This window comes from Heterodontus francisci, chromosome 6 (assembly GCF_036365525.1).
Source record: "Heterodontus francisci isolate sHetFra1 chromosome 6, sHetFra1.hap1, whole genome shotgun sequence".
NCBI lineage: Eukaryota > Metazoa > Chordata > Chondrichthyes > Heterodontiformes > Heterodontidae > Heterodontus > Heterodontus francisci.
Window position 1 is genome coordinate 39,412,146 of NC_090376.1, and position 27,419 is coordinate 39,439,564.

At 42.7% G+C, this 27,419-nt stretch overlaps 1 protein-coding gene across 6 annotated transcripts in view; it reads right to left on the reverse strand.

Moving 5' to 3' along the window:
• brca2 (BRCA2 DNA repair associated) overlaps positions 1 to 27,419 on the reverse strand; it is a 177,147-nt gene that overhangs the window by 109,356 nt on the left and 40,372 nt on the right. For all 6 annotated transcript variants that reach the window (XM_068033510.1, XM_068033512.1, XM_068033506.1 and 3 more), the window contains exons 8-11: positions 25,653 to 25,705; positions 20,138 to 20,261; positions 7,846 to 9,267; positions 1,955 to 7,036 (exon numbers count right to left, since the gene is read on the reverse strand). In XM_068033510.1, the coding sequence (XP_067889611.1) occupies positions 1,955 to 7,036; positions 7,846 to 9,267; positions 20,138 to 20,261; positions 25,653 to 25,705 (6,681 nt within the window). The remainder of the gene's footprint in view (positions 1 to 1,954; positions 7,037 to 7,845; positions 9,268 to 20,137; positions 20,262 to 25,652; positions 25,706 to 27,419) is intronic.

Genomic DNA, 27,419 nt, shown 5'->3' on the forward strand with positions numbered 1-27,419 from the left:
CCTCACAAACCTTATTGAGTTTTTCGAGAAGGTGACCAAACAGGTGGATGAGGGTAAAGCAGTGGATGTGGTGTATATGGATTTCAGTAAGGCGTTTGATAAGGTTCCCCACGGTAGGCTATTGCAGAAAATACGGAAGTATGGGGTTGAAGGTGATTTAGAGCTTTGGATCAGAAATTGGCTAGCTGAAAGAAGACAGAGGGTGGTGGTTGATGGCAAATGTTCATCCTGGAGTTTAAGTACTAGTGGTGTACCGCAAGGATCTGTTTTGGGGCCACTGCTGTTTGTCATTTTTATAAATGACCTGGAAGAGGGTGTAGAAGGGTGGGTTAGTAAATTTGCGGATGACACGAAGGTCGGTGGAGTTGTGGATAGTGCCGAAGGATGTTGTAGGGTACAGAGGGACATAGATAGGCTGCAGAGCTGGGCTGAGAGATGGCAAATGGAGCTTAATGCGGAAAAGTGTGAGGTGATTCACTTTGGAAGGAGTAACAGGAATGCAGAGTACTGGGCTAATGGGAAGATTCTTGGTAGTGTTAGCTTTTATTAGTAGGGGGATCGAGTTTCGGAGCCACGAGGTCATGCTGCAGCTGTACAAAACTCTGGTGAGAGTCTTTTTCCTCGGATGGTGATGGCAAACACGAGGGGACATAGCTTTAAGTTGAGGGGTGATAGATATAGGACAGATGTTAGAGGTAGTTTCTTTACTCAGAGAGTAGTAGGGGCATGAAACGCCCTGCCTGCAACAGTAGTAGACTCGCCAACTTTAAGGGCATTTAAGTGGTCATTGGATAGACATATGGATGAAAATGGAATATTGTAGGTCGGATGGTTTCACAGGTCGGCGCAACATCGAGGGCTGAAGGGCCTGTACTGCGCTGTAATGTTCTAATTCTAAAATTCTAATTCTAATATTCGCTGGAGTTCAGAAGAGTGAGGGGGGATCTCATAGAAACCTATAAAATTCTAACGGGACTTGACGGGGTAGATGCAGGAAAGATGTTCCCGATGGCGGGGGAGTCCAGAACCAGGGGTCATAGTCTAAGGATACAGGGTAAACCTTTCAGGACTGAAATGAGGAGAAATTTCTTTACCCAGAGTGGTGAACCTGTGGAATTCGCTACCACAGAAAACAGTTGAGGCCAAAACATTGTATGTTTTCAAGAAGGAGTTAGATATAGCTCTTGGGTCTAAAGGGATCAAAGGGTATGGGGCGAAAGCGGGAACAGGTTACTGAGTTGGATGATCAGCCATGATCATAATGAACGGCGGAGCAGGCTCAAAGGGCCTAACGGCCTACTCCTGCTCCTATTTTCTATGTTTCTATGTAGAGCAGGGCCGGAAGTGGTAAAGAAAGTAGGAGTGGGCAAAGCAAAAAAAAAAAAGAAATTGGGCCCAAATTTGGAGAAAATATGCACATACAGGTTAAACAGAAACTGAGAGTTACCTTACAATACATGGAATCAACATAATTTAGGGGAAAAAACACAGATCACTTTCCAGAAACAACTTGCTTTTATCTCATGCTTTTAATATCAAAGATGCCCTAAGGCACTTCCCCAATAGGCATAATGAAAGACACCAAGCCAGGAAGGGGGTGATTAGGAAGGTGATAGCTAGATTAAAGTGAATTGTTTTGAAGTGGCTTTTTAGAAGGAGGAGAGTTGCAGAGATGGAGAGAATCAAAGGTTAGTCAAGAACTGTTCGACCTTCGGTGGCCAACAGCTACACTGCACCATCTGTGGACTGGCTGTGCTTAATATTCCGATACTTAAATGAGTTAATGCTTGATTGGAGGTAGAATGAGCAGTTTGCTCTACCTACTAAATAGGTGCATAATAGTGGTCTACATTGGAGCATCCAGGGCTCAAATGACTCATGCCATCTGGATTATGCCTTTATAGAATTCAAAAAAATTACCCTAAATAATTTCACCAAATTTAATATAACTTACCTGTTGCAGTTTTTCCCTCTGATCTCCGTCTTTTTCCTGTTCTTAATTCTGGTCTAATGGATTGATCTGTGCTGTCATAGGTTGTTCTAAAAACCTTGCTTGGTGTAGTGCCAAAAGGTTCATCATCTTCCATCAAAACCTTGGAACCCTCCACAGCCTCTTTTTCCATGTCATTTTCTAGCGTTTTGCAATGTGTGCCATGATTACTCTTCAATGCATGCACTATAGATGTAGATATATTGCTTACTTTGCAAATTGGTTTAATTCTACTTTCAATATGCACATCAACTCTCTCAGCAGTACGGTCCAATTTATCACTTTCATCTGAAGCCAGATGCATTCTTGCTGCAGTTAAACTACTTTCTTCTACCATTACTTCTTTCCCCTTAGCTGTTTGAAATCCAGACATGAGAATACACTTATTCCAAGATGCTGCCAAATTTCTTGTAGATCTATTAATCTCCTTTTCACTTGACTTTACTTGGGCAGGATTTTGCATGACCAAACCACTCTCTGTGCAGTTACTTGATATTTTGTGAATCAACTCTGAACTTTCTTCTTCACATGTTTGTTCATTGCTCATTGTGGTATTATGAAACAGTGATGAAGAACAAGTAGATGTTAATGGCAACTGCTGAGGTTTGTCGCAAGATGTACTTTTTGAACATTTTGAGCTACTTAAAGAATCATTTATGTCAAATTCTTTCAACATATACTTAACTTTCTGAAGTGCATCATCAGAAATAAAAACTGCTTTTCCGCTTGCTGTGTTGAATCCAAGAGATGCCTTTGTGCTGGAGGTATCTGGATCCGTTTCTTCAGAAAGTCTGTTTTCCTTGGATTTCAAATCTTTGTCTATGGTCCTCTTAAATTTCGCCTTATTAACTCCTTCTTCAGTAAAGAAATGTTTGTATTTCTGTAAAGATTCTTCTGATACATGTACAGATTTTCCACTTGCTGTGCTGAAGGCAATAAGTCCAGTTTTAAGAAACCGGTGAGGAGGCTCAGATACATCACCAGCAACAACATCTGGATTAATATTTGCAGTATTTGAAAGTGAAATTTTGCTTTCCTCAGGTTCATCATCTGAACATTTCTCTTTTACATATTTTAAGTTTGTCTCACTAACTGAAACAATGCTTCCATTTGCTGTACAGAACCCTAAAGACTGCTTCACTGGAAGACTGTTCATTTGGTTTCTCATATCTAACCTTTGTGGAAGTTCAGCTTCCTCAAAGTCTCCATCATTTAAAACATTGCCCTCACAAGATACATCTTTAATTTTTGCATCTGATATTAAACTATCTTGAATTCTCAATTTATTACAATCCTCTTCAATAAACAAAGCCTTCCCTTTATCCAAAGCCACCTTTGACACACTGACTCTTCTACCACTAGCAGTCTGGAAACCTTTCATTTCTAGACCAATGCCCAGATTCGAATGCTCAGATATATGTTCACTTTGAACAGAAAAATCATGCAACTTGCTGTGACTTTCAGGATTCAAGAGGTGAAGCATTTCAGGACTGCAGTTATTCGCCAACTGATTCTTCATTGCACTTTTTGCTGCACTCTGAATTAAAGGTGAGCCAGTATGTGGACACAGAGATACAGTGGAAAATGTTTCAACAGAATGTTTTCTAGTTTTATTTAATAGATCCTCCTCAGCAAATAAAATTTTTGCTTTATCAAGAGATGCTTTGCACACAGGAACCATCTTACCACTGGCAGTTTGGAATCCTTTCATTCCAGTGCCTGTAGCAGCAAATAGTGAATTATTTTGAATTGAATTAGTATCCTTACAGATATTTTTCTCACTGTGAACTATAAATGCAGCACAAACCGAAACATTTAATACTGTCTGACTACTCCCTTTTTGATCACCGAGTTCTAGATTTGAACCTTTTTTTCCCACATGGCTTTGAAAAGTATTCTTGCTCTCATCAAGTTGTTGAGGTGAATTTTTTGCTATTTCTGCAGGTAGCTGAGAGTTTTGGCAGTTTTCACTGCAGCATTCTTCAGTCGCAAGCAAACTTTTCGCTTTATTCAGGTTTCCTTTGGAGTTTGTAACTCTCTTACCACTTGCAGTCTGGAAACACTTGATTTCATCACTGCCCGCAATAGCTGGTGCTTCAAACAAGGGTTTGAAATGGCTAGCAAAAGTTTTGGGCAATAAGTAATCACCTGTGGGCTCTATTTTACAGTCAACTAATTCCTTGTTCCCAGTGTCTTCTGTGCCATTGTAGCCAGGTTGCCATGTGTTCTTTTCCCAAATTGTATTTTTAATTGAACTAGGTTGCCCGTTGTTCTTACGATCAGATTTTTTCATTACATTTTGCTCGGTAGTTAAATATATTCCTTTATCTAGAGTTGCTTCGTCAGATACAGTGAACCTCCTGCTCCCTACTGTCTGAAAACCACTTATTTTTCTATCACTGTTCTCAATTTTACTCTCACATTTCAACGTGTTATCCTGAATATTTTTAGTCTTTACAGTTAAATGATTGTCATGAGCTGCATGAAGCTGGTATGACTCACTACTTTTTACTGTTTTTCGAACATAATTTAATTTACCCTCAGTTACCTTTGCAGACTCAATGACAGAACCATCTGGTAAATAACTTAAACTACTAATTGCATGTATCTGAGTAGTAGTTTGATCATTGTCAATGTCCTTGAAAACGTTCGCTGCTTTTTTCAGACTCTCAACAGAGAGCTTTATTTTATTTCCATTTGCTGCACAAAAACCCCCATATTCTCCTTTAAAATTCACTTCATCTTTCAGGGGTGGAATTGCTTGATCAAGCACTGTAACTGGTTTTACTTTAACACTATTTGAGGTAAGTTCCATAGAATTTGTATGGAAATTTGGTACTGTAGATGATGCAATTTCTTTCTCTTTATTACTCAAGCCAACAAAGAAATCAGCAAGTTTATCTGGTATGGTTTGATCTATTTTTTCTGTATTCGGTTGATAGATTTCAGATCTCATCTTTGAGGACTCTGCTTGTTGTTGCGAGTTACATGGCTTAACATTCAACAGCACTGAAGGTTCAATCTCCAAACTTTCATCAAAATCAATCTCCTTCCATCTATCCAAAATAGGAGCTGGTGGAGTGTGACCTAAACGCTCATTAATCAGCAGGTTGGTATCCTTGTTAGTTACATCAATTGCAGATTGTTTTCTAAATTGCGTACATTCAAACTGGCTACCTGCATCCTCTAATATGCCAAACAATTCCGTTAGCTCTGTTTGACTAGCTGTCAAACAAGCGCATTTCCCAAGCAATTTCGGCTGAGACATGGTTGCACTGGAATCAACAGTTTGTGTTTTTACAAAGGCAATTGGGGGCTGTTTAACATTTTCGATTGCAACATTGACTTTAGGAGTTTCAGTTTTGATCTCTGCATTAGCTGAAGAGATTGGACTATTACTTTCTTGATTCCCAAATCTATTTTTTGATGTGACACATTCATTGACAACTTCATGTGCAGAGTTCACTTCCATGCTCTCATTTTCGAGTTTTTCTAACAATTTCCCTTTTGAAAGGTTTTCAGCAGATAAATCTGTGTGTTCAGCAGTCTTTAGGTCATTAAAATTGGGCCCACATTTACAAGATTCAGAATGTCCACATATTAGTGGGGTTTGTGTGTTTTCTAAAACAGTACAAATTTCTTTTATTGTTGTCACAGAACTGATATCACCATCTGCACTCTGAGATTTCAATTCCATTCTACTTGTGTTCTCTTCTTGTATTGGTACAATGTAGTGTGAAGGTTGGGTAATTTCAGCAAGCTCATAGAATTTTGTTTTGGTGATAGATGCAGAAAGAGCTGCTCGTGCTTCCTTATGTGAATTCATACATCCCTCTGTTAACTTGGTGGACTTGTTCAAAGTCATTCCAAGACTAGATATAGTGGAAGATGGTATGTTGTATGGTATTTTCTTAACTTCTGTAAAAGCACTTTCCGTATATTTTGTTTCACATTCTGGCAAAGACTGTACCAATACAGGTTCTGAAGAAGCCAAGAATGAATCATTGTCTACTTCAGCAATCAATTTTCTGCTCTTCAAAGTGGATGCCAACACTGCAATTTTTCTATTACCAATGTGAAAATCTGTATTAACAGAACATTCTCTCTTTTCAGCTTCTACAAAAGTATACAAGTCAAGTCTCCGATCTTCATTTGGCAATTCTTCGTCAACAGCAAGAGTTCCCTCAAAATGTTTATCTTTATTAAAAGAAGTTGATATCTCTATATTTTCTTTTGGTTTCATTGGCTGGGGTTCAGACAGACCAGTCTTGTTTTTCAAAGTTCTCTTACAATTTTTAAGATCGGAGAAAAGTTGCTTTGTTTTGTACAAAACATTAGACATAGAGGAGGAGTGAGATGATACTGTGTGAGATATAATCGAAGTGCAGGCTAGTTGCTTGGTTGATAATTGTGTAGCAATTGGCACAAATGTATAATTACTGTCAAGGTCATCATGGATAATTGTGTTTCTTTGAAGATTTGTTTTACAGCAACCATAATGCAGAGGACTTTGATTTGCATCAGATAAAGGTGACAATCTAAACTCAAAATAGGACTCCCCCTTGTTCTGCATAACAGTATTTTCAATTACACATGCCTTCTCCGGTTGAACAGAGTCAACAACTGAAAGTACACAACTGTCCTCAGTATCTCCAGCCTGGACATCAAACCTATTAGTCAACATCACTTTAGATTCCATAGTTAGCCTTTTAGCCACCGTGTGACAAGCTGCGGCAAAAATTCTACGCTCCCTCCTGTTACGGGAAGTGGGTCTACTGTTCAGTGGCGTCAAAAAATTATTCCAACTCTTGCCATTATTGGAAGCATGTGATAATTTATCAGCAGTTTCATCTTGTTTAAGATGCTGAGGCATTACTCTATCCGCTACCCAGTCAGAAACCTTATGCAGATGATGATTGTGTTGCAGGTTTTCATTTGCTTCAGGGTCATGTGTCTCACTGGCTTTATCAGAGGGATCAATGCCAGGAACAAATTCAATGTTGGTAGCTTCCTCATTTTCTTTGTAAGTACCTGAAGTAGTAAAACCTAAAGACAGAAAAGCACATTGAAAGTTAAAACCCCCAAAAAGTCATAGAGTAAGATTACCTAAACAAAACTTATGCTAAAATGTACAAATCTTGTCCACATAATTCCTAAAGAAATAAATTGGCAATATTGTGGAAAGTCCTTCAAGTGAAACAAAAGGCCCTTTCAATTAATTTGTTAGATGATATTTTTCTTTTATAAAAAAAATCTACTGTTAAGGATTAGTCAAATTTTCATTTATTTTCAAGAGGAGAGCAATGCTGGGAAGACTACATTTATTGTCCATTTCTTATAAAAGAAACAACTGAGTGACATTAATGCAAGCCTGAGTTGGGGGTTGTTGTGCTTCATGTAAATTTTTTCTGTTGCATGTGAGATAGTTCAAAGTACCAACTGAATGCCACTTAAAACAAAAACTATTATAGTCCACTTCTACACTAACTTGCTTTCCTACGGACAGGCACACACACCATTTCTTGGCTTTTAATCTGTTTTTGACGAGATGTGAAATTAAAAATTCTCAATGCTGAGAATAGGATGTAGTCTGCAACAGCTAAACAATGGTGTACTCTTGTGACTGATGAACTCATGCACTATAATTTGTATTTTACTAGTGTATCCCAAAATCACTAGAATTTGCTAATTAGTTGGTGGCTCAGACAGTATATTTGTGATGCACTATTTTTTGCTTCAGTCCATTCTGTTGGTAATCTTTGATACACTTCAGTTATCTATAAAGGGCATCTAAAATTGCAAACATTTAGGATATAGCAAAAAAAGAGTAAAAATTAGCACAAAGTGAGTAATACCTGACACAGACTTGTGCAGCATTCCAGATTTTTGGGCGGATGATTTGCAGGAAGGCTTCAGTGCCAGAGGAAGAATCGGTCTACTATTTTGTAAATCAGCTGCGTCCGAAGATATGTTCTCATGTGCTCCATGATTTGAAGGGTCTTGCAGAGAGTAAATGAATTTCCGTGGACGTCCCTTCAGATTGGAAAGTAAGAAACTCTGGTCTTCTTCATTCACCTGACTTTTTACCAAATCCAGAACCAGTGAGGTACTTTTAGCAGTATCTGGATCTGCTACACAGCAAACACCGTCACTAAGTATTCTAGAATCTACCGTTTGTTGAATGAGCATATCATCATTACTGAGAGAGTCTGTAAAACTGGCTTTCTGATCTTCCAAAGTAGTTATTGGCTTTATTAAGTTTGTTTTATTTTCAAGGTTAGTGCCTTTTTTTATCTGTGCTCTTTCATTCGTGCAAAAGGGAAAAAGTCTGGTTTCTACAGTTTCAGAACCGAAATCCATCCATCCCTCGACAAGTAGTTGAATTTGTGTTGGATCACCGAGTTTAACACAATCTGTGCATGGAATTTCAGGAGTGAGTAGTTTTGACAACTGGGTTGAACCACAAGTATGATCTGGAGTAGTGGATTTCACTTCTGCTTCAGAATTCTTTGTGCTTTCATCGACTGTTCTGAAATCATTAGCAACTGCACAGTGATTAAAATTAATCTTTGTTACTTCGTCTGTTAAAGAATGAGAGGTTGAACGCTGCCCTACTGGACCCATCTCTTCACAGGATACAGAACTGGATCCTTTACCAATGTCTTCTTCTGAAGTGTTATCTAGTTGCTCATTACTAGCATTTTCATTCGAACTGAGTGTTAGATCCCCCACATTTTTCAAACAAAATGCATTTGTAGAAGAATCCACTATGCCAGAACATCCATTAAACATCTGGCACTCATCAAGTTCTGAGAGATTCAGCTGTGACCAGTCAGATGAAGAAGTTATATTCTGACCTGATAATTCCTTCTCTGAGCTTTTGTCATATGAGTGAGTATCAGGACTCTGGTTTTGATTGATGGAGTTCTTATCATTCAAAAAAATCTGTTCTGTATTGCAGTCTTTAACTGGACTAAGAGTCAAGTTATTAGAAACCACGTTGTAGTTTGACTCAACCACAATGCCCTCCAAGGAGCCCTTTTCATCAGGAGAGAGAGATGATAAAGTTTTAATATTGCTTGTCCGAAAATTGCCAATGGCGGAGTTTTTCTTTCTCTTTCTAGTGTAAGATTTCACTCTTCTCAGTCCCAAACATGTAGATTCAGTGAAAGACATTGCTTCATCAGACACTGTCTGTTTCCAAACTAGCTTAGAAATATTTCCATCTTCATAGCTTTTGCTATCATTAACCGAACTGTCTGGTCCATCTTCAAGCCCTGAAAAGGACAACAGTTAACTTAATAAAAACTAATCAATATTATTAAGAATGTTTAATATCAGAGCATATGACTTGAAGGAGTTCCAAATTTGTCATCCCTGAAGATTCGGCATAATAATTTTGGCTAAAACAAGAGGGATGGGAAATGAATTGAATTATGCTGGCAGTGCATCAATATGTAAAACAGATATCCAGAACTGGACACCCAATCCTGTTTTCAGTCTGCAAGAGTTCCAGTTCATGACTACTGTCCAATGAATACTGTTGGAAGTGCATATTTGTGGACATCAGGCAAAGCCAGGTTTGGGCTGCATTGTAATGGTTGCCCCAGACCCCGCTTCCTCCCCCTCAATCATACACTACTCACAACTGAATCGCTGGTTGGCATTTACTGCTTAGACTCACACATGAAGGAGTAAAGAGACGGGGAGAAATGGCTGAACTGATTACTCCACAATCCCACCTACCTCCGATAACCTTTCACCCCCTTGCTCATCAAGAATCTATCTACACCTACCTTAAAAATATTCAAAGACTCTTCTTCTATTGCCTTTTGAGGAAGAGAGTTCCAAACACTCACACTCACAACCCTCAGAGTAAAAATTTCTCATCTCGATCTTAAATAGGCAACCCCTTATTTTTAAATAGTGACCCCTTGTTCTAGATTTTCCCACAAGAGCAAACATCCTTTTCACATCCATCCTGTCAAGACCCCTCAAGATTTTATATATTTCAATCAAGTCGCATCTTACTCTTCAAAATTCCAGTGGATACAAGCCTAGCCTGTCCAAACTTTCCTCATAAGACAACCGGGCAATTCCAAGTATTAGTCCAGTCAACCTTCTCTGAACTGCTTCCAACACATTTCCATCCTTCCTTAAATAAGGAGACCAATTCTGTACACAGTACTCCTGATGTGGTCTCACCAATGCCCTGTATAACTAAAGCATAACCTCCCTACTTTTGTATGCAATTTCCCTCACAATAAACATATGCCCTAGGACACCCAGGTCCCTCTGCATCTCAGAGCTCTGCAATCTCTCACCATTTCAATAATATGCTTCTTTTATATTCTTCCTGACAAAATGGACTATTTCATATTTTCCCACATTATACTCCATTTGCCAGATCTTTGCCCACTCACTTAACCTATCTATATCACTTTGTAGCCTCATGTCCTCTGCACAACCTACTTTCCTACCTATCTTTGTGTCATCAGCAAATTTAGCAACCATACCTTTGGTCCCTTCATCCAAGTCATTTATATAAATTGTAAAATGTTGAGGCCCCAACAGTAATGCACACCACTCGTTACATCTTGCCAACCAGAAAATGACCCATTTATGCATACTCTATTTCCTGTTAGCGAGCCAATCTTCTAAACATGTTAATATGTTACCCCCTACACCATGAACTTTTATTTTTCGCAATAACCTTTGATGTGGCACCTTATCAAATGCCCTCTGGAAATTGAAGTACAGTACCATTCACCCCTTTTCCACAGAACATGTTACTTCCTCAAAGAACTCCAATAAATTGGTTAAACATGATTTCCCTTTCACAAAACCATGTTCACTCTGCCTGATTACCTAGACCTTTTACTAACTAGTCTGTCGTTTCCTGCATTCTGTCTCCCTTTTTGAATAAAGGAGTTAGATTGGCTGCTTTCCAATCGAATTTAGGGAATTTTGGAAAATTAAAACCATTGCATCAACTATTTCACTAGCCACTTCTTTTAAGACCTTAGGATGAAGTCCATCAGGACCGGCGGGGGGTGGGGGGCCTGTCAGCCCACAGCTCCAAAAATGTGCTCGGTACCACTTCCCTGGTGATTGTAATTTTCTTGAGTCCTGTCCTCCCTTCCATTTCCTGACATGCAGCTAATTTGGGATGTTACTTGTAACCTCTATGAAGACCGATGCAAAATACCTGTTCAATTCATTTGCCATCTCCTTATTATCCATTAAGTCCCCAGACTCACTTTCTAAATGACCAATGCTCACTTTGTTAACTCTTTTTAAATATCTATAGAAACTCTTACAATGTGTTCATATTTCTCGCTATGGGAGAAAGCTACTCTAATTTTTCCCTCCTTATTAATCTTTTCAGCATTCTTTGCTCTTTTTATATTCTGCCCAATCTTCTGACTTATCACATGTCTTGGCGTAATTATATGCTTTTTCTTTAAGTTCAATATTATCTTTAAATTATTTAATTAACCACAGATGGTGGGTCCTCCCCTTGGAATTTTTCTTTCTTTGAGAGGAAAATATAAAATACATCCATCTTCACTGAAGTTTTCAAAGTGCAGAACTGTTAGACTCAGGGATGCACTCCTGAATTAGATTTTTGAAAGGGCACCAAATAGCTTCAAATGCTCCTTCTTTAGGCGACTTAAAAATATCAAGGCAAATATGACTCAACAACGACAACCTGTACTTATATAGCACCAGGAGCATTATAAAACAAAATCTGACACCCAGTCATATAAGAACATTAGGACTCATGGCATGTAGGTTTAAGGAGCATCTTAAAGAAGGAACGAGAGGAACAGAAGCGGAGAGGATTAGGGAGGATTTCTGGAGTTTAGGGCCTTGGCAGCTGAAGGTAAGGTTACCAATGGTGGAGTGATTACAATTGGGGATGCTCAAGAAGCTAGAATTGGAGGAGCGCAGATATCTGGGAGGGCTGTAGATTAGAGAAAGGTATTGGCCCATGGAGAAACTTGAACATAAGAATGCGAATTTTAAAATTTTGTTGCTTAACTGGGAGCCAATGTAGGTCATCGAGCACAACGATGATGGGAGAATGGGACTTGGTGCAAGTTAGGACATGGGCAGCAGATTTTCGGATGTCCTTCAACTTAGAGGGTGGAACATGGAAGGCCAGTCAGGAGTGCGTTGAAATAATCAAGTTGCAAGGTAACAAAGACATGGATGACAGTTTCAGCAGCAGACGCGTCAAGACGGCGGTGGAGTCAGGCGATGTCAGGGAGGTGGAAATAGGCAATCTTAGAGTGGCATGGATGTGTGGTCAGAAACTAATTTTGGGGTTAAATATGACACCAAGGATGTTTTCAGGCTCAGACAGGTGCCAGGGAGAGTGATGGAATCAGTGGCCAGGGAAAGGAATTTGTAATGGGGTCCAAAGGAGGCTCGAACCTTCCTGATATGAAGTTGGAGAAAATTTGCATATTCAGTCCTTCACATCGCACAAGCAGTTTATCTTTGTCGCAGTCACAGATTATTATTTGCGACTTTGATAAGAGTTGTTTCCATACTGTGGCAGGGACAGAAACTCGATTGGAGCGATTCAAATATGGACCGGGACGGATGGATTCCGATTTGAGACAGCATCTTCAAGGACTTTGGAGGGGAAATTGAGGTTGGACATGGGCTGTAGCTTGTGAGGACAGAGGGGTTGATGGTTGTTTTCAGAGGAAAGGGGTGATGGCAGCAGATTTGGAGGAGAAGGGGACAGTACCTGAAGAGAGACAACCATTAATAGTATCAGCTAGCATGGGAGCCAGGAAGGGAAGCTGAGTGGTCAGCAGCTTAGTGGCAATAGGGTCAGTGGAGCAAGAGGTGAGTCTCATGGGCAAGATGAGCTCTGAGAAAGCACAAAAGAAGATAGGAGAGAAACTAGAGAAAGATGCAAGTTCAAGGGTAAAGCAGGGGAGGATCCTTAGAGGAAGTATGGCCTGGTGGGCTAGAGGAAGGGAAGGAAGCAGCAGAGGCAGCTAGTTGGGTGGTCTCAATCTTAACGATGAAGAAAACCATGAGCTCCTGGAACTTGTTGTTGGAGGCAAGGGTGGAGGAGACAAGGAAAAGGGCTTTAAGAAGATGGTTTGCAGTAGAGAAAAGAAGCTGCGTTTCAGGATGATCTGAGAATAGCGAGCAGTTTTGGAAAACAAGAGTAAAACCCAAGAGTACTTGATGTGGTCCAGCCAGATGTGGCTAAACTAGTTGACTGCCAAACCCATTCATATCGTGGTGAATGGAGGGCCAAAGGCTAGAGAGTTGGGATTTTGAAAGTGAGGTTATCAGTGAATTGCAATAGGATTATTCCCAGCAGCAGCACAGAGGAGTAGGGTTGGGAGGGGAAAGGGGAACATGGGTGGAGAACGATAGAGATAAGTGGAGAGATGGCCTTATCTGTGACTGACATGATGTGAGAAGAACATAAGCAATTAAGAAATGAGTAGGCTATTCGTCCCCTCAAGTCTGCCCCACCATTCAATAAGATCATGGCTGATCTGCCCCAGACCTCAACTCCTCTTTCATGCCAGCTCCTCATAGCCCTCAACTTCCCGATATTTCAAAAATCTATCTACCGCCTCTGTAAATACTTTCAGTGATCGAGCCTCCACAACTCTCTGGGGTAGAGAATTCCAGACGTTCACTACCCTCCAAGAGGAGAAATTCCTTCGCATCTCAGTTTTAAATGAGTGACCCCTTATTCTGCAACTATGTCCCCCTAGTTCAAGATTCCCCCACTAGTGGAAACATCTTCTCAACATCTACCCTGTCAAGCCCCCTCAGAATCTTGTACGTTTCAATAAGGTCACCCTTCATTCTTCTAAACGCTAATGAATAAAGGCCTAACCTGTTTAGCCGCTCTGGCTTAGTCAACCCCTTCATTCCAGGAATCAGCCTCGTAAATCCCTTTGAACTGCCTCCAATGCCAGTATATCCTTTCTTAAATACGGGGACCAAAACTGTACACAGTACTCCAGGTGTAGCCTCACCAACACCCTGTACAGTTGTAACAAGACTTCCCTATTTTTAAACTCCAACCCCCTAGCAATAAAGGCCAAAATTCCATTTACCTTCTGAATTATTTGCGGACCTGCATGCTAACTTTTTGTGTTTCATGCACAAGGAGATCCAGATCCCTCTGTGCTGCACTTTTTGGAAGTGTCTCTCTATTTAAATAATAGTCTGCCTTTTGATTCTTCCTACCACTTCACACTTTCCTACATTAAACTCCATCTGCCAAGTTTTTGCCCATTCACTCAACCTATCCATATCCCCTTGCAGATTCCTTATGTCCTCATCACAACATGCCCTCTTACCTATTTTTGTATCAGCAGCAAATTTGGATACATTACACTCTGCCCCCTCCAAATAAATAATTGAGGCCCTAGGAGCGATCCTTGTGGCACTCCACATCTTTCCAACCTGTAAAAGACCCATTAATCCCAACTCTCTGTCTTCTGTGAGTTAACCAATCCTCAATCCATGCTAGTACAATACCCCAATACTGTGAGCTCCTACCCTGTGCAATAATCTTTTATGTGGCATTTTATCAAATGCCTTCTGGAAATCCAAATACACTACATCTACCGGTTCCCCTTTACCAACTCTGCTTGTTATATCCTCAAAGGACTCTAGCAAATTTGTCAAACATGATTTACCTTTCACAAAACCATGTTGACTCCGTTTGATTGTGTTAAGCTTTTCTAAACGTCCTGCTATTCCTTCCTTAATAATGGACTCTAGCATTTTCCCAACGACCAATGTTAGGTTGACGGGCCTGCTTTTTGTCTCCCTCCCATGAGAGGGTCAAAGGAGCAGCCTTGAACATGGCCTGGGGAGATTATATGGAGGGAGAGATTAGAGAGGATAGGAGAGCATTGAACTCAGAGGAAAGACAGCATGATAAATTGAAATGGAAGTTGAAATCACTAAAAATGAAAAATGGTTCGGTGCAGAAGCCGAGGAAGGGAAGCAGTGAAGTTATCTCAGTGAGAATTGCTTTTATGGCGGGTGGCAGAGAACGAGGAGTTTAAATGAGAGACGATGGGGATGGAACAAGTTAAGATGCTCAGAGGAGAAAGTGCCAGAGAAGTAGGGGATGGACCAAGACATAATTTGGTGATAAGAGTCACACCGCCACAACACAGTCTGGGCAGGGAAAGTAGTACAAGATATAGCCAGGTGGGAGGCTTCATTTGGGGGCCAGGTTTCCATCAAGGCCTTGATGTCGATGCAATCATCCACAATGAGCTCATGTATGGCAAGAGCCTCGTTTACAAGTGAACAGACATTCTGGAGAGAGATGCGGAGAGATGCGTGATAGTTGATCAGCTGGCAAGTCCACAGAGTCAGCACAAGGAGGGATAAGTTGGATGGGAAGGAGATTGGCCAGATTAGCTCCTAGGAAGGTCAGCTATAGAGTAGGTTGGAGCAATTGAGGTTGCTGCTTGTAAGGAGGCAGTTGCGAATGCCTCAATGAGCCCTTTGGAGGATGCCAAGAGGCACAGAGGGAAGCTGCAGGCTTACCGAAGAGGAAGTTAAGTCTGGAGCAGCAGCAGCAGGAGAACAGAAAGATCAAGAGTACTGATGGGTTGGGCTAGAATTTGGGAGGGCAGAATACTCGAGAAGGTAGAAATGAAAGAAGATATGATGACAAGAGAGAGGGGTCTAGGAGGGATTTGGAGAAAAGTAAAAAGGGGTTGGCAAAAATGTGGAAATAGAAGAGAGGAGGCAATAGGGGGAGCCCAGAGTTAAAGTCAGAGGTCCCATGGTGGGATAAAATTGACATAAGCAGGATGGAGTCAGCACAGATCAACAAACTGTTATCCAGGTTCAGAGACAGGTGTGGCAGGCGTGTGAAGTCCACAAGCTATTTGAAGGATAGAGCATCGAAGGATGCACTAATGGAGATATTTTCATGGGAAAGAAGATTCAGGAGGTGTGCATAATCGGTTGCGGGTCAAAAAGACGATAGCGCAGTTGAAGACCACCAAAGATTCAGAAGGCGTAGAATAGTGAATCTTTGGTTAGGAACCAAACTGTAGCGGAACCAGTAGGCCAGTTACAGTCTCAGCAGGAAGCAGCAGAGATTGGGGAAAGGCTGTAAGCTGACTAAGTTACTTTAAAATTAAGTAACAGATCAGATCATAGACAGAGCAGCTAAATCCTACAGTATAATCCAGGACTCACTGCAGACACTGAAGAGTGGCTGCAGAGTCTCATCGACAGGTTTGCGGCTGCCTGCAACGAATTTGGCCTAACCATCAGCCTCAAGAAAACAAACATCATGGGACAGGACGTCAGAAATGCTCCATCCATCAATATTGGCGACCACGCTCTGGAAGTGGTTCAAGTGTTCACCTACCTAGGCTCAACTATCACCAGTAACCTGTCTCTAGATGCAGAAATCAACAAGCGCATGGGAAAGGCTTCCACTGCCATGTCCAGACTGGCCAAGAGAGTGTGGGAAAATGGCGCACTGACACAGAACACAAAAGTCCGAGTGTATCAAGCCTGTGTCCTCAGTACCTTGCTCTATGGCAGCGAGGCCTGGACAACGTATGTCAGCCAAGAGCGACGTCTCAATTCATTCCATCTTTGCTGCCTCTGGCGAATCCTTGGCATCAGGTGGCAGGACTGTATCTCCTCGAGGCGGCCAACATCCAGAGCTTATACACACTACTGAGTCAGCGGCGCTTGAGATGGCTTGGGGCATGTGAGCCGCATGGAAGATGGCAGGATCCCCAAAGACACATTGTACAGCGAGCTCGCCACTGGTATCAGACCCACCGGCCGTCCATGTCTCCGCTTTAAAGACGTCTGCAAACGCGACATGAAGTCCTGTGACATTGATCACAAGTCGTGGGAGTCAGTTGCCAGCGTTCGCCAGAGCTGGTGGGCAGCCATAAAGGTGGGGCTAAAGTGTGGCGAGTCGAAGAGACTTAGCAGTTGGCAGGAAAAAAGACAGAAGCGCAAGGGGAGAGCCAACTGTGTAACAGCCCCGGCAAACAAATTTTTCTGCAGCACCTGTGGAAGAGCCTGTCACTCTAGAATTGGCCTTTATAGCCACTCCAGGCGCTGCTCCACACACCACTGACCACCTCCAGGCGCTTACCCATTGTCTCTCGAGATAAGGAGGCCAAAGAAGAAGAATAATCCAGGACAGAAACAAAATGATGTCCAGAGGGGCTCAGGAATTTTAAAGCCATACTTGAGAAAGAAAATTCAGTGCTCACTAAGGAAGACAAACAGCAGGTATGATCGGGGGATGGTCAGTGATGGTTTAAACTAGCAGCTAACTTGCAGTTAGGGCTAGAACACACCCACTGTTAGAGCCAAGGGAATATACAAAAATGAAAGAGAGAAGACTGAGGGAGAAAGTACGCCAGATGGCAGTGGATAGAAGGGCACGGAAACGAGCTCCCTCGAGAGCTGACCACCCAGAAGCCAACCTGGCAGACAACTTGTGATTACCAAAATGAGTTTGTATGGATTTCTGACAAATTGGTGAAGTTTATTTTTGAATATGCAATTCAATTTGTGTTAAGTTTCAGAGAAATATATTCATGATCATGGCAGCAGCAAAGCAAGGACTGCCAACCAGCCATGCTACTTACATTTTAGCTATAAATAGCTTTAGAAAAGATGAACAGTAAAATAGTTTTAATTATTGTAAATTTGTGTTAAAACACTTTAAAAAAAAATCACCAGGCGATAAAAAAGAGGGGGAGCCATTATCTAATATAAAAAAACAAATCCGACTTTCTATGTACTAATGAAATGATTATCAAATGACAAACCCAATTCCATCCATTGTCTTTTCTTGCATGTTGTGTGACAACAACAAGCATTTATACAGTGCCTTTAACGTAGCAAAACAACCAGAGGCATTTCAGAGTGTTACCAAACAAAATCTGACACTGAGCCACATAAGGAGATATCAGGACAGGTGATCAAAATTTTGTCAAAGAGGTAGATTTTAAGGAGAATCTTAAAAGTGGAGAGAGAGGTAGAGAGGCTGAGAGAATTCCAGACCTTATGGCGTAGGCAGCTGGAGCACAGCTGTCAATGGTGAAACAATGAAAATCAAGGATGTGCAAATTGTCAGAATTGGAGGATCAGAGATTTCAGAGGGTTGTGAGGCTGGAGAAAGTTACAGAATTAGGGAGGAGCTAGGTTGCGGAGGGATTTGAAAATGAGAATCTTAAAAATGAGGTGTTGCCGGAAAGGGAGCCAAGGTAGGCCAGCAAGCACAATGGTGATAGGTGAACATGAATTGGTGAGAATTAGGATAAGGGCAACAGAGTTTTGAATGAGCTGAAGTTTACAATGGGTGCAAGGTGAGAGACTGGCCAGCAGAACTTTGGAATAGTTGAGTCTAGAGGTTAAGAAATGCCTGGATAAGCGTTTCAGCAGCAGATGGGCTGAGGCAGCAAAAGGAGATGGGCAATATTGGAGGTAGAAATAGGCACATTTGGTGATGGAGAAAAAAATCAGGTCCGAATTTCATCTCGGGTCAAACAGAACGGCAAAACTGTGAACGGACAGTGGCCAACGAGAGGGACAGAGTTGGTGGCTAAGGAGTTTGTGGAGGGGACCGAAGACAATGGCTTTGGTCTTCCCAATATTTAATTGCAGGAGATTTCTGCTCATTCAATACTGGATGTTGGCCAAGCAGCATGACAAATCAAAAGCAGAAGAGGGGTTGTGGTGAGGTGACACCGAGTCTTTGTCAACGAGCATTCAGATGATTTTGAATGATAGCGCCAAGGGGCTGCATGTAGATGAGATATACCACCAATATCACCTTATGCCTCACATATGTTCTCTGACCTTCACAAGTGAGACTTTTGAGCTTGGACAAAGCAGCCCAGTGACTTTACTCCCATATTTCCCCTATCTCTAAGGAAGCAACTGCATTCAACAGTATCACACAAGCCTCCACATCTGACTATAACTTCCACTATCTGCTCCATCCCCTACTTTTCCTTTTTTGAGCACCTCACCTTGTTCCGCTCCTTTCCTTTAAAATCCTCATTCTCGACTGCTCACCCAAACCCACACAACGGCCGGAATTTTTCCTTGGTGGTGGGGGTCTTGACCATCGACAAAAGGGCCAGTGAGAACCCCACATCACCTCCTCTGGGGAATGCCCAACAAATCAAGTGCCAATTAGGCACTTAAGTGGACAGCATTGGGCCTTCCCTGGGATCAAAGACACCCACGGTGGAAATCCCTCCTACTGAGAGAGGCCGGCAGCTCTTCAACTGAGCAGTGCCACCGTGGAGGCAGTGACTGCTGCCAGTTGAGCACTCACCCAAGGCCCTGGACGCAGGCCACAGGTAAGTCACAGCGGGAGGGCTTTCATAAAGTGGAAGTTGCGGGGGAGGAGGTGGGGGCAGGGGCAGCAAGTGCAGGAGGGTGGCACACAGCAGGACCCCTTCCTGATGCTAAGTCCCTTGTTCAAGCACTGTGCCTTTTAACGAGGGATGCCCCTACCACGGAGTCGGCAAGCAATTCGCACAGGTTTGCTTGCGGTGCTCCCCTTGTGGCGACAAGCCCACCTACTGCTGGTCTAATTCCAATGGTTGCAAGAGGAGGCCCTTAATTGGGTATTAATTGTCCATTTAAGGGTCTCAATTGGTGGTGGGGCGGGAAGGCTGTCCACGGGTCTTCCCGTCCCGGACTTAATTTAGGGAAAGTGGCGGGATCTCTCTTTCCCCACCACCATTCCCCCCACCACGCCACCACCATCCCGCCCAATTATATGCTCTCCCTGCCTCCAAACCCGATGCAGGGGAGAACATAAAATTCTCCCAATGTTTTTCAGAGATATCCTCACTTCTTTCCTCTTTCAGCTTCTGCACTAAACAACCGCTCATCCTCAGTAATTTCAATCTCCAATCTCAACTCATCTTGCCCTCTTTATTAAAGTTCATTGCCCTCTTGTCCTCCCTACTCATATCACAGCCTTGACGATGCCATCTCACAGAACCTCTCTATTCCTAACATCTCAATCACAGACAAGGCTACTTCGGTTCAATTCTTTGTATCACTCAAATTAAATGAAAATGCAAGAAACTAATTTTAAAGAAAAGCAATTATACTTACTACAACTCTGATCAATAGCTTCCATTTCCTCATTTTCCTCCTCCCCAATTACAGGCAGTGCACAGGCACTGTTTAAACCAACAGCAAATGCATTGCATTGTGTATTTAAATTACTGTGTAAAAGCTGCAAGCAAATGAATAGTTGATTAGCATCTCAACAGTACATATAATTACATCAAGTTTCAAAAACTTTTTTTTAAACCCCTGCAAAATAGGTTAATTACTTTCTGATTTCAGTTGTAAGGACAAGCAAGTGATCAGTGCTCCTGTGTTTCTGCCACCAGCACTCTATAATATACACAAGTATGCCATTTATCTAGCTTTTTGGCAAAAGCAGTTTGCTTCTCCCCCAGCAGTTCCTTGGTTTCCCAACTCAGCAATTTGGCAGGTTAGTGTACTTACACACTGGCCCACAAGCCAACTTCCAAATTTTTTGCACTTGTTTAGTAAATGGAAATACAAACTATTGCTGATAATTCAGTCATTTTTGTGTTACTTTTCTACTTTCTTAGTTAATTGAAATGTAAGACTAAAATATGGTCATAATTTAAATAATTTAAAATTCTGTGGACTATGAAGAGAGATGACCTTCTTAGTCCTTTTAAAAAAAACATTAAGTTTATTTTAAATCCTGAACACACTCAATTAGGTTGCACCCAACAAAATCAGTTACACAACCATTTACTTTTCTAAATTGAGAAAGTACAATAATGTTACAGTGGAACATTTTAGGAATACACAGACCAACATCTAGAACTTCTTTGCAAAATAGCAAACTGAAGAACTAGCTCAAAATAGGCAGCATCACACAGGGATATTGCACATGAAGTAATTTTATACAAGCAAAATCTGAAACACTTTTACCCAATGGTTGACATACTTCATTAAAGTCCATTTAAACAATCAAATTACTATACTTGTAACTAGTCCCATTACAGTCAGCTTGAGGATAAAAATCTTCAGCCCTTCTGACACACAACTGCTATAAACTCTGGTAGGAATGCATCAGAATGGCCAGAAAATAGAGCAGGACAAGGAAATAGGAAGCTCCAGCCCAAGTTAGGAGGTACTATATGGCCTTGTAGGAAATAAAGACTCTGAAGTGTCAGTCACACAGAGGAGAGAGAAGTTATGTGACCTCAATCTCCAAGAAAATCAACATAACTTCAGAGGCCAGCATGTCCACTGGGATAAAGCACACCGGCCTCAACACCGTTTGAGAGATCTGCCTTGGGGGTTCTGACTGGGGTTATGGCCTAAAAAGTGAATTAAGGCCAGTTTTGTTCAATCCAATCCTCTTACAAAGGGGCTGTCTCACTGTTTCCAGGAGAGGGCAGCACAACACTCCCTGTCCCTAGACCCGGTATTTAACGTAATTCTGGGACAGGCAGGCACTAGGAACACAACAGTGGTGTGGGAATCTGCATTAAGTGAGGTGACATCCCACTGTTGTGGACTCCAACAGGTCACCAATGGGTTCAATTCCAGCATAATTACACAGATCGCGGCCCTGAGGAATTTCTGGCCCTTGATCGTTAAATATACACAACTACCTTTTGGCATCTCTGCCAGTCACTTATGCCAAAAACATCCTCACCATCATAAAGGATTTTGATGTGCGTCAACGTGCAGACTGAAACTATAAGACAAAAACTCCCATACTCATGCCAAATAGACTAACAGATGGGGCGGCACAGTGCTTAGTACCGCAGCCTCACAGCTCCAGTGACTCTGGTTCAGTCCTGGGTACTGCCTGTGCGGAGTTTGCAAGTTCTCCCTGTGACCGCATGGGTTTCCGCCGGGTGCTCCGGTTTCCTCCCACAGCCAAAGACTTGCAGGGTGATAGGTAAATTGGCCATTGTAAATTGCCCCTAGTGTAGGTAGGTAGTAGGGGAAGGTAGGAAATGTAGGATTAGTATAAATGGGTGGTTGTTGGTCAGCACAGACTCGGTGGGCCGAAGGGCCTCTTTCAGTGCTGTATCTCTAAATATAAATACAATATAGAACAACACGGAAGGCAGCAGTTACGGGTTATAAGTCCAGATAAATTGGCGTAGAAACTGGGCGCCACGGGTTGCCTTTGTCGGTGGGAGAGGTCATTGCACCTCACTGGACAGCTACCGCCCGCCTCAAACCGGGCAGCCCCCGGTCAATAAGGTTCTGTCCCGCCACAGTCTGCCTGCTTCAATGGGTGCTTGGAGCTCAGGGTCATTGCCCGAAAGGTGGACTGATACACTGCACCAAACAACATGAAAAAAGGAAAGAAGGTACCAGCCCTTCGCTTTGCAAGCTGGAACGTCAGAACTATGTGTCCTGGCCTGTCGGAAGACCTTACACAAATCAACGATTCTCGGAAGACCGCCATCATTAACAACGAGCTCAGTAGACTCAATGTGGACATTGCAGCACTTCAGGAGACTCGCCTCCCCGCGAGTGGCTCTCTAGCAGAGCAAGACTACACCTTCTTCTGGCAGGGCAGGGATCCTGAAGAACCAAGACAGCATGGAGTGGGCTTCGCCATCAGAAACTCCTTGCTCAGCATGATAGAGCCTCCCTCAAATGGCTCGGAACGCATACTGTCCATCCGACTGCTCACCACCTCTGGTCCAGTACACCTACTCAGCATCTATGCTCCAACACTCTGTTCCGCACCTGAAGCTAAAGACCAGTTCTATGAACAACTCCATAACATCATTAGCAGCATCCCCAACACCGAACACCTATTCCTGCTGGGGGACTTTAATGCCAGGGTTGGGGCCGACCATGACTCATGGCCCTCCTGCCTTGGGCGCTATGGCGTTGGAAGGATGAATGAGAACGGGCAGAGACTGCTTGAGTTGTGTACCTATCATAACCTCTGCATCACCAACTCGTTCTTTCACACTAAACCCTGTCACCAGGTTTCATGGAGGCACCCAAGATCACGTCGTTGGCACCAGCTAGACCTCATTGTCACAAGGCGAGCCGCCTTAAACAGTGTTCAAATCACACGCAGCTTCCACAGTGCGGACTGCGACACCGACCACTCCCTGGTGTGCAGCAAGGTTAGACTCAGACCAAAGAAGTTGCATCATTCCAAGCAGAAGGGCCACCCGCGCATCAACACGAGCAGAATTTCTCACCCACAGCTGTTACAAAAATTTCTAAATTCACTTGTAACAGCCCTTCAAAACACTCCCACAGGGGATGCTGAGACCAAGTGGGCCCACATCAGAGACGCCATCTATGAGTCAGCTTTGACCACCTACGGCAAAAGTGCGAAGAGAAATGCAGACTGGTTTCAATCTCATAATGAAGAGCTGGAACCTGTCATAGCCGCTAAGCGCATTGCACTTTTGAACTACAAGAAAGCCCCCAGCGATTTAACATCCGCAGCACTTAAAGCAGCCAGAAGTACTGCACAAAGAACAGCTAGGCGTTGCACAAACGACTACTGGCAACACCTATGCAGTCATATTCAGCTGGCCTCAGACACCGGAAACATCAGAGGAATGTATGATGGCATGAAGAGAGCTCTTGGGCCAACCATCAAGAAGATCACCCCCCTCAAATCTAAATCGGGGGACATAATCACTGACCAACGCAAACAGATGGACCGCTGGGTTGAGCACTACCTAGAACTGTACTCCAGGGAGAATGCTGTCACTGAGACTGCCCTCAATGCAGCCCAGCCTCTACCAGTCATGGATGAGCTGGACATACAGCCAACCAAATCGGAACTCAGTGATGCCATTGATTCCCTAGCCAGCGGAAAAGCCCCTGGGAAGGACAGCATTACCCCTGAAATAATCAAGAGTGCCAAGCCTGCTATACTCTCAGCACTACATGAACTGCTATGCCTGTGCTGGGACGAGGGAGCAGTACCCCAGGACATGCGCGATGCCAACATCATCACCCTCTATAAAAACAAAGGTGACCGCGGTGACTGCAACAACTACCGTGGAATCTCCCTGCTCAGCATAGTGGGGAAAGTCTTTGCTCGAGTCGCTCTGAACAGGCTCCAGAAGCTGGCCGAGCGCGTCTACCCTGAGGCACAGTGTGGCTTTCGTGCAGAGAGATCGACTATTGACATGCTGTTCTCCCTTCGTCAGATACAGGAGAAATGCCGTGAACAACAGATGCCCCTCTACATTGCTTTCATTGATCTCACCAAAGCCTTTGACCTCGTCAGCAGACGTGGTCTCTTCAGACTACTAGAAAAGATCGGATGTCCACCAAAGCTACTAAGTATCATCACCTCATTCCATGACAATATGAAAGGCACAATTCAACATGGTGGCTCCTCATCAGAGCCCTTTCCTATCCTGAGTGGTGTGAAACAGGGCTGTGTTCTCGCACCCACACTTTTTGGGATTTTCTTCTCCCTGCTGCTTTCACATGCGTTCAAATCCTCTGAAGAAGGAATTTTCCTCCACACAAGATCAGGGGGCAGGTTGTTCAACCTTGCCCGTCGAAGAGCGAAGTCCAAAGTACGGAAAGTCCTCATCAGAGAACTCCTCTTTGCTGACGATGCTGCTTTAACATCTCACACTGAAGAATGCCTGCAGAGTCTCATCGACAGGTTTGCGTCTGCCTGCAATGAATTTGGCCTAACCATCAGCCTCAAGAAAACGAACATCATGGGGCAGGATGTCAGAAATGCTCCATCCATCAATATTGGCGACCACGCTCTGGAAGTGGTTCAAGAGTTCACCTACCTAGGCTCAACTATCACCAGTAACCTGTCTCTAGATGCAGAAATCAACAAGCGCATGGGTAAGGCTTCCACTGCTATGTTCAGACTGGCCAAGAGAGTGTGGGAAAATGGCGCACTGACACGGAACACAAAAGTCCGAGTGTATCAGGCCTGTGTCCTCAGTACCTTGCTCTACGGCAGCGAGGCCTGGACAACGTATGCCAGCCAAGAGCGACGTCTCAATTCATTCCATCTTCGCTGCCTTCGGAGAATACTTGGCATCAGGTGGCAGGACTATATCTCCAACACAGAAGTCCTTGAAGCGGCCAACATCCCCAGCTTATACACACTACTGAGTCAGCGGCGCTTGAGATGGCTTGGCCATGTGAGCCGCATGGAAGATGGCAGGATCCCCAAAGACACATTGTACAGCGAGCTCGCCACTGGTATCAGACCCACCGGCCGTCCATGTCTCCGTTATAAAGACGTCTGCAAACGCGACATGAAATCGTGTGACATTGATCACAAGTCGTGGGAGTCAGTTGCCAGCATTTGCCAGAGCTGGCGGGCAGCCATAAAGACAGGGCTAAATTGTGGCGAGTCGAAGAGACTTAGTAGTTGGCAGGAAAAAAGACAGAGGCGAAAGGGGAGAGCCAACTGTGCAACAGCCCCAACAAACAAATTTCTCTGCAGCACCTGTGGAAGAGCCTGTCACTCCAGAATTGGCCTTTATAGCCACTCCAGGCGCTGCTTCACAAACCACTGACCACCTCCAGGCGCGTATCCATTGTCTCTCGAGATAAGGAGGCCCAAAAGAAAGAATAGATACATAAGGCTTACCAAAGGCACTTGTACTTCCTTAGGCTTGTCTTGAGGCAAGTCATTTTCTTTGGCTGAAAAACACAACAATTATTTTTAGTTTTTAGTTTAGAGATACAGCACTGAAACAGGCCCTTCGGCCCACCGAGTCTGTGCCGACCATCAACCACCCATTTATACTAATCCTACACTAATCCCATATTCCTACCACATCCCCACCTGTCCCTACATTTCCCTACCACCTACCTATACTAGTGGCAATTTATAATGGCCAATTTACCTAGCAACCTGCAAGTCTTTTGGCTTGTGGGAGGAAACCGGAGCACCCGGAGAAAACCCACGCAGACACAGGGAGAACTTGCAAACTCCACACAGGCAGTACCCAGAATTGAACCCGGGTCGCTGGAGCTGTGAGACTGCGGTGCTAACCACTGCGCCGCCCAAGAAACAAAGTGAACCCATTGTAAGCACTTTTCAGCCTTTCATGTCAAGTCATTCCTAAAATCCAGATTCTAATTCTACAAGCTTAACACCAAGGAATCTATTCCTGGGCATGATGGGGTCAGGATCTAGGTGACAGATGTGATTTAAGAGCATGAGCTGAAGTGCAGGAATTCACTGCAAACCACCCCACCCACCAAAATGTGCTTAACTAATGGCATATGGAAGCAGTAGAGGCAAACAAAAGAGCAGGTCTTTGCTGAACTGATAATAGGTCCTTAAGAACTGGAGTCAGCAAAGCTTGCTAAGCAATAAAAATGGGAGCGAAAAATAGTTTAACAGAAGGAAGCTACAAGAAGAGGAATACGTTGGAAGGTTGAAAGTGTAAGGCACAAGAGGAAGCTGAAGAACATTGAGTAAAAAAAAAATGCCATGAAAATAAAAGTGTACAGCGGAAGCTGGGAAGATAAACATAAAATTAACAGAATTGGAAGTCTGAAAAATCTAAACGAAGGAGGAGAGCCAGTGGAACTGAAATAGCCAAATCCAACTAAAACTGTACACAAGAAAGAACTACTGTTTAACAAAAGGTGCAGGATGAAATTTCAATGGTTGCATGACAGGGGAACCTAAACAAAATCAGATTGTGAAGCCAAGAAATGAAAAGGTAGAACTGAACTACAATGAGGCATGTTACAAGAGGACATAGAAACTTGATAAAATAGGGCGGTTATGAAGATGCAACAAAACTGCAGAGCAGTTAACTCATTCAGCAAAATAAATTAACTGAAAAAAAACTTGAGCATAATTAAACAAATGATATGCAAAAACTGTGAAAGAAGGTGGATATTGCAACTTAGAAAGTCTGCAAAAGAACTATGGAGATGAGTGTGGAATGTGTGTGGCTCAGTACTAGTGACCATCATTAGACTTCAGGAATTAAATTACTCTTACGTGGGCTGTCATGACCTCAACTATATCCAGTTCAAAGATTGTGTGTGACGAGGGAATGCAATAAATCATAGTATATTCACTGTATTAAAAAATGAAATGAAAATATACATGTCTAATAAATTTCATTTAATGTTAAACTTTAACCTGAAATTTCTCTCCTACAATATTGAACATAATAGTGTATTTTACTGATTTAAGTTATATATAAAGTATATAAAAAATATTCATTGCTAATACATTTTAGAAGTAAAATTTTGATAACATTTTGAATTCACCAAATCAACCAACACTTTACAGGATGTAACTGAATAAGTCGAACAATATTTCAAACAAAGCCATAAACTAACAAAATACCCATTATACCACCAGTAACTGGTGGGAGAGCCTTAAAGC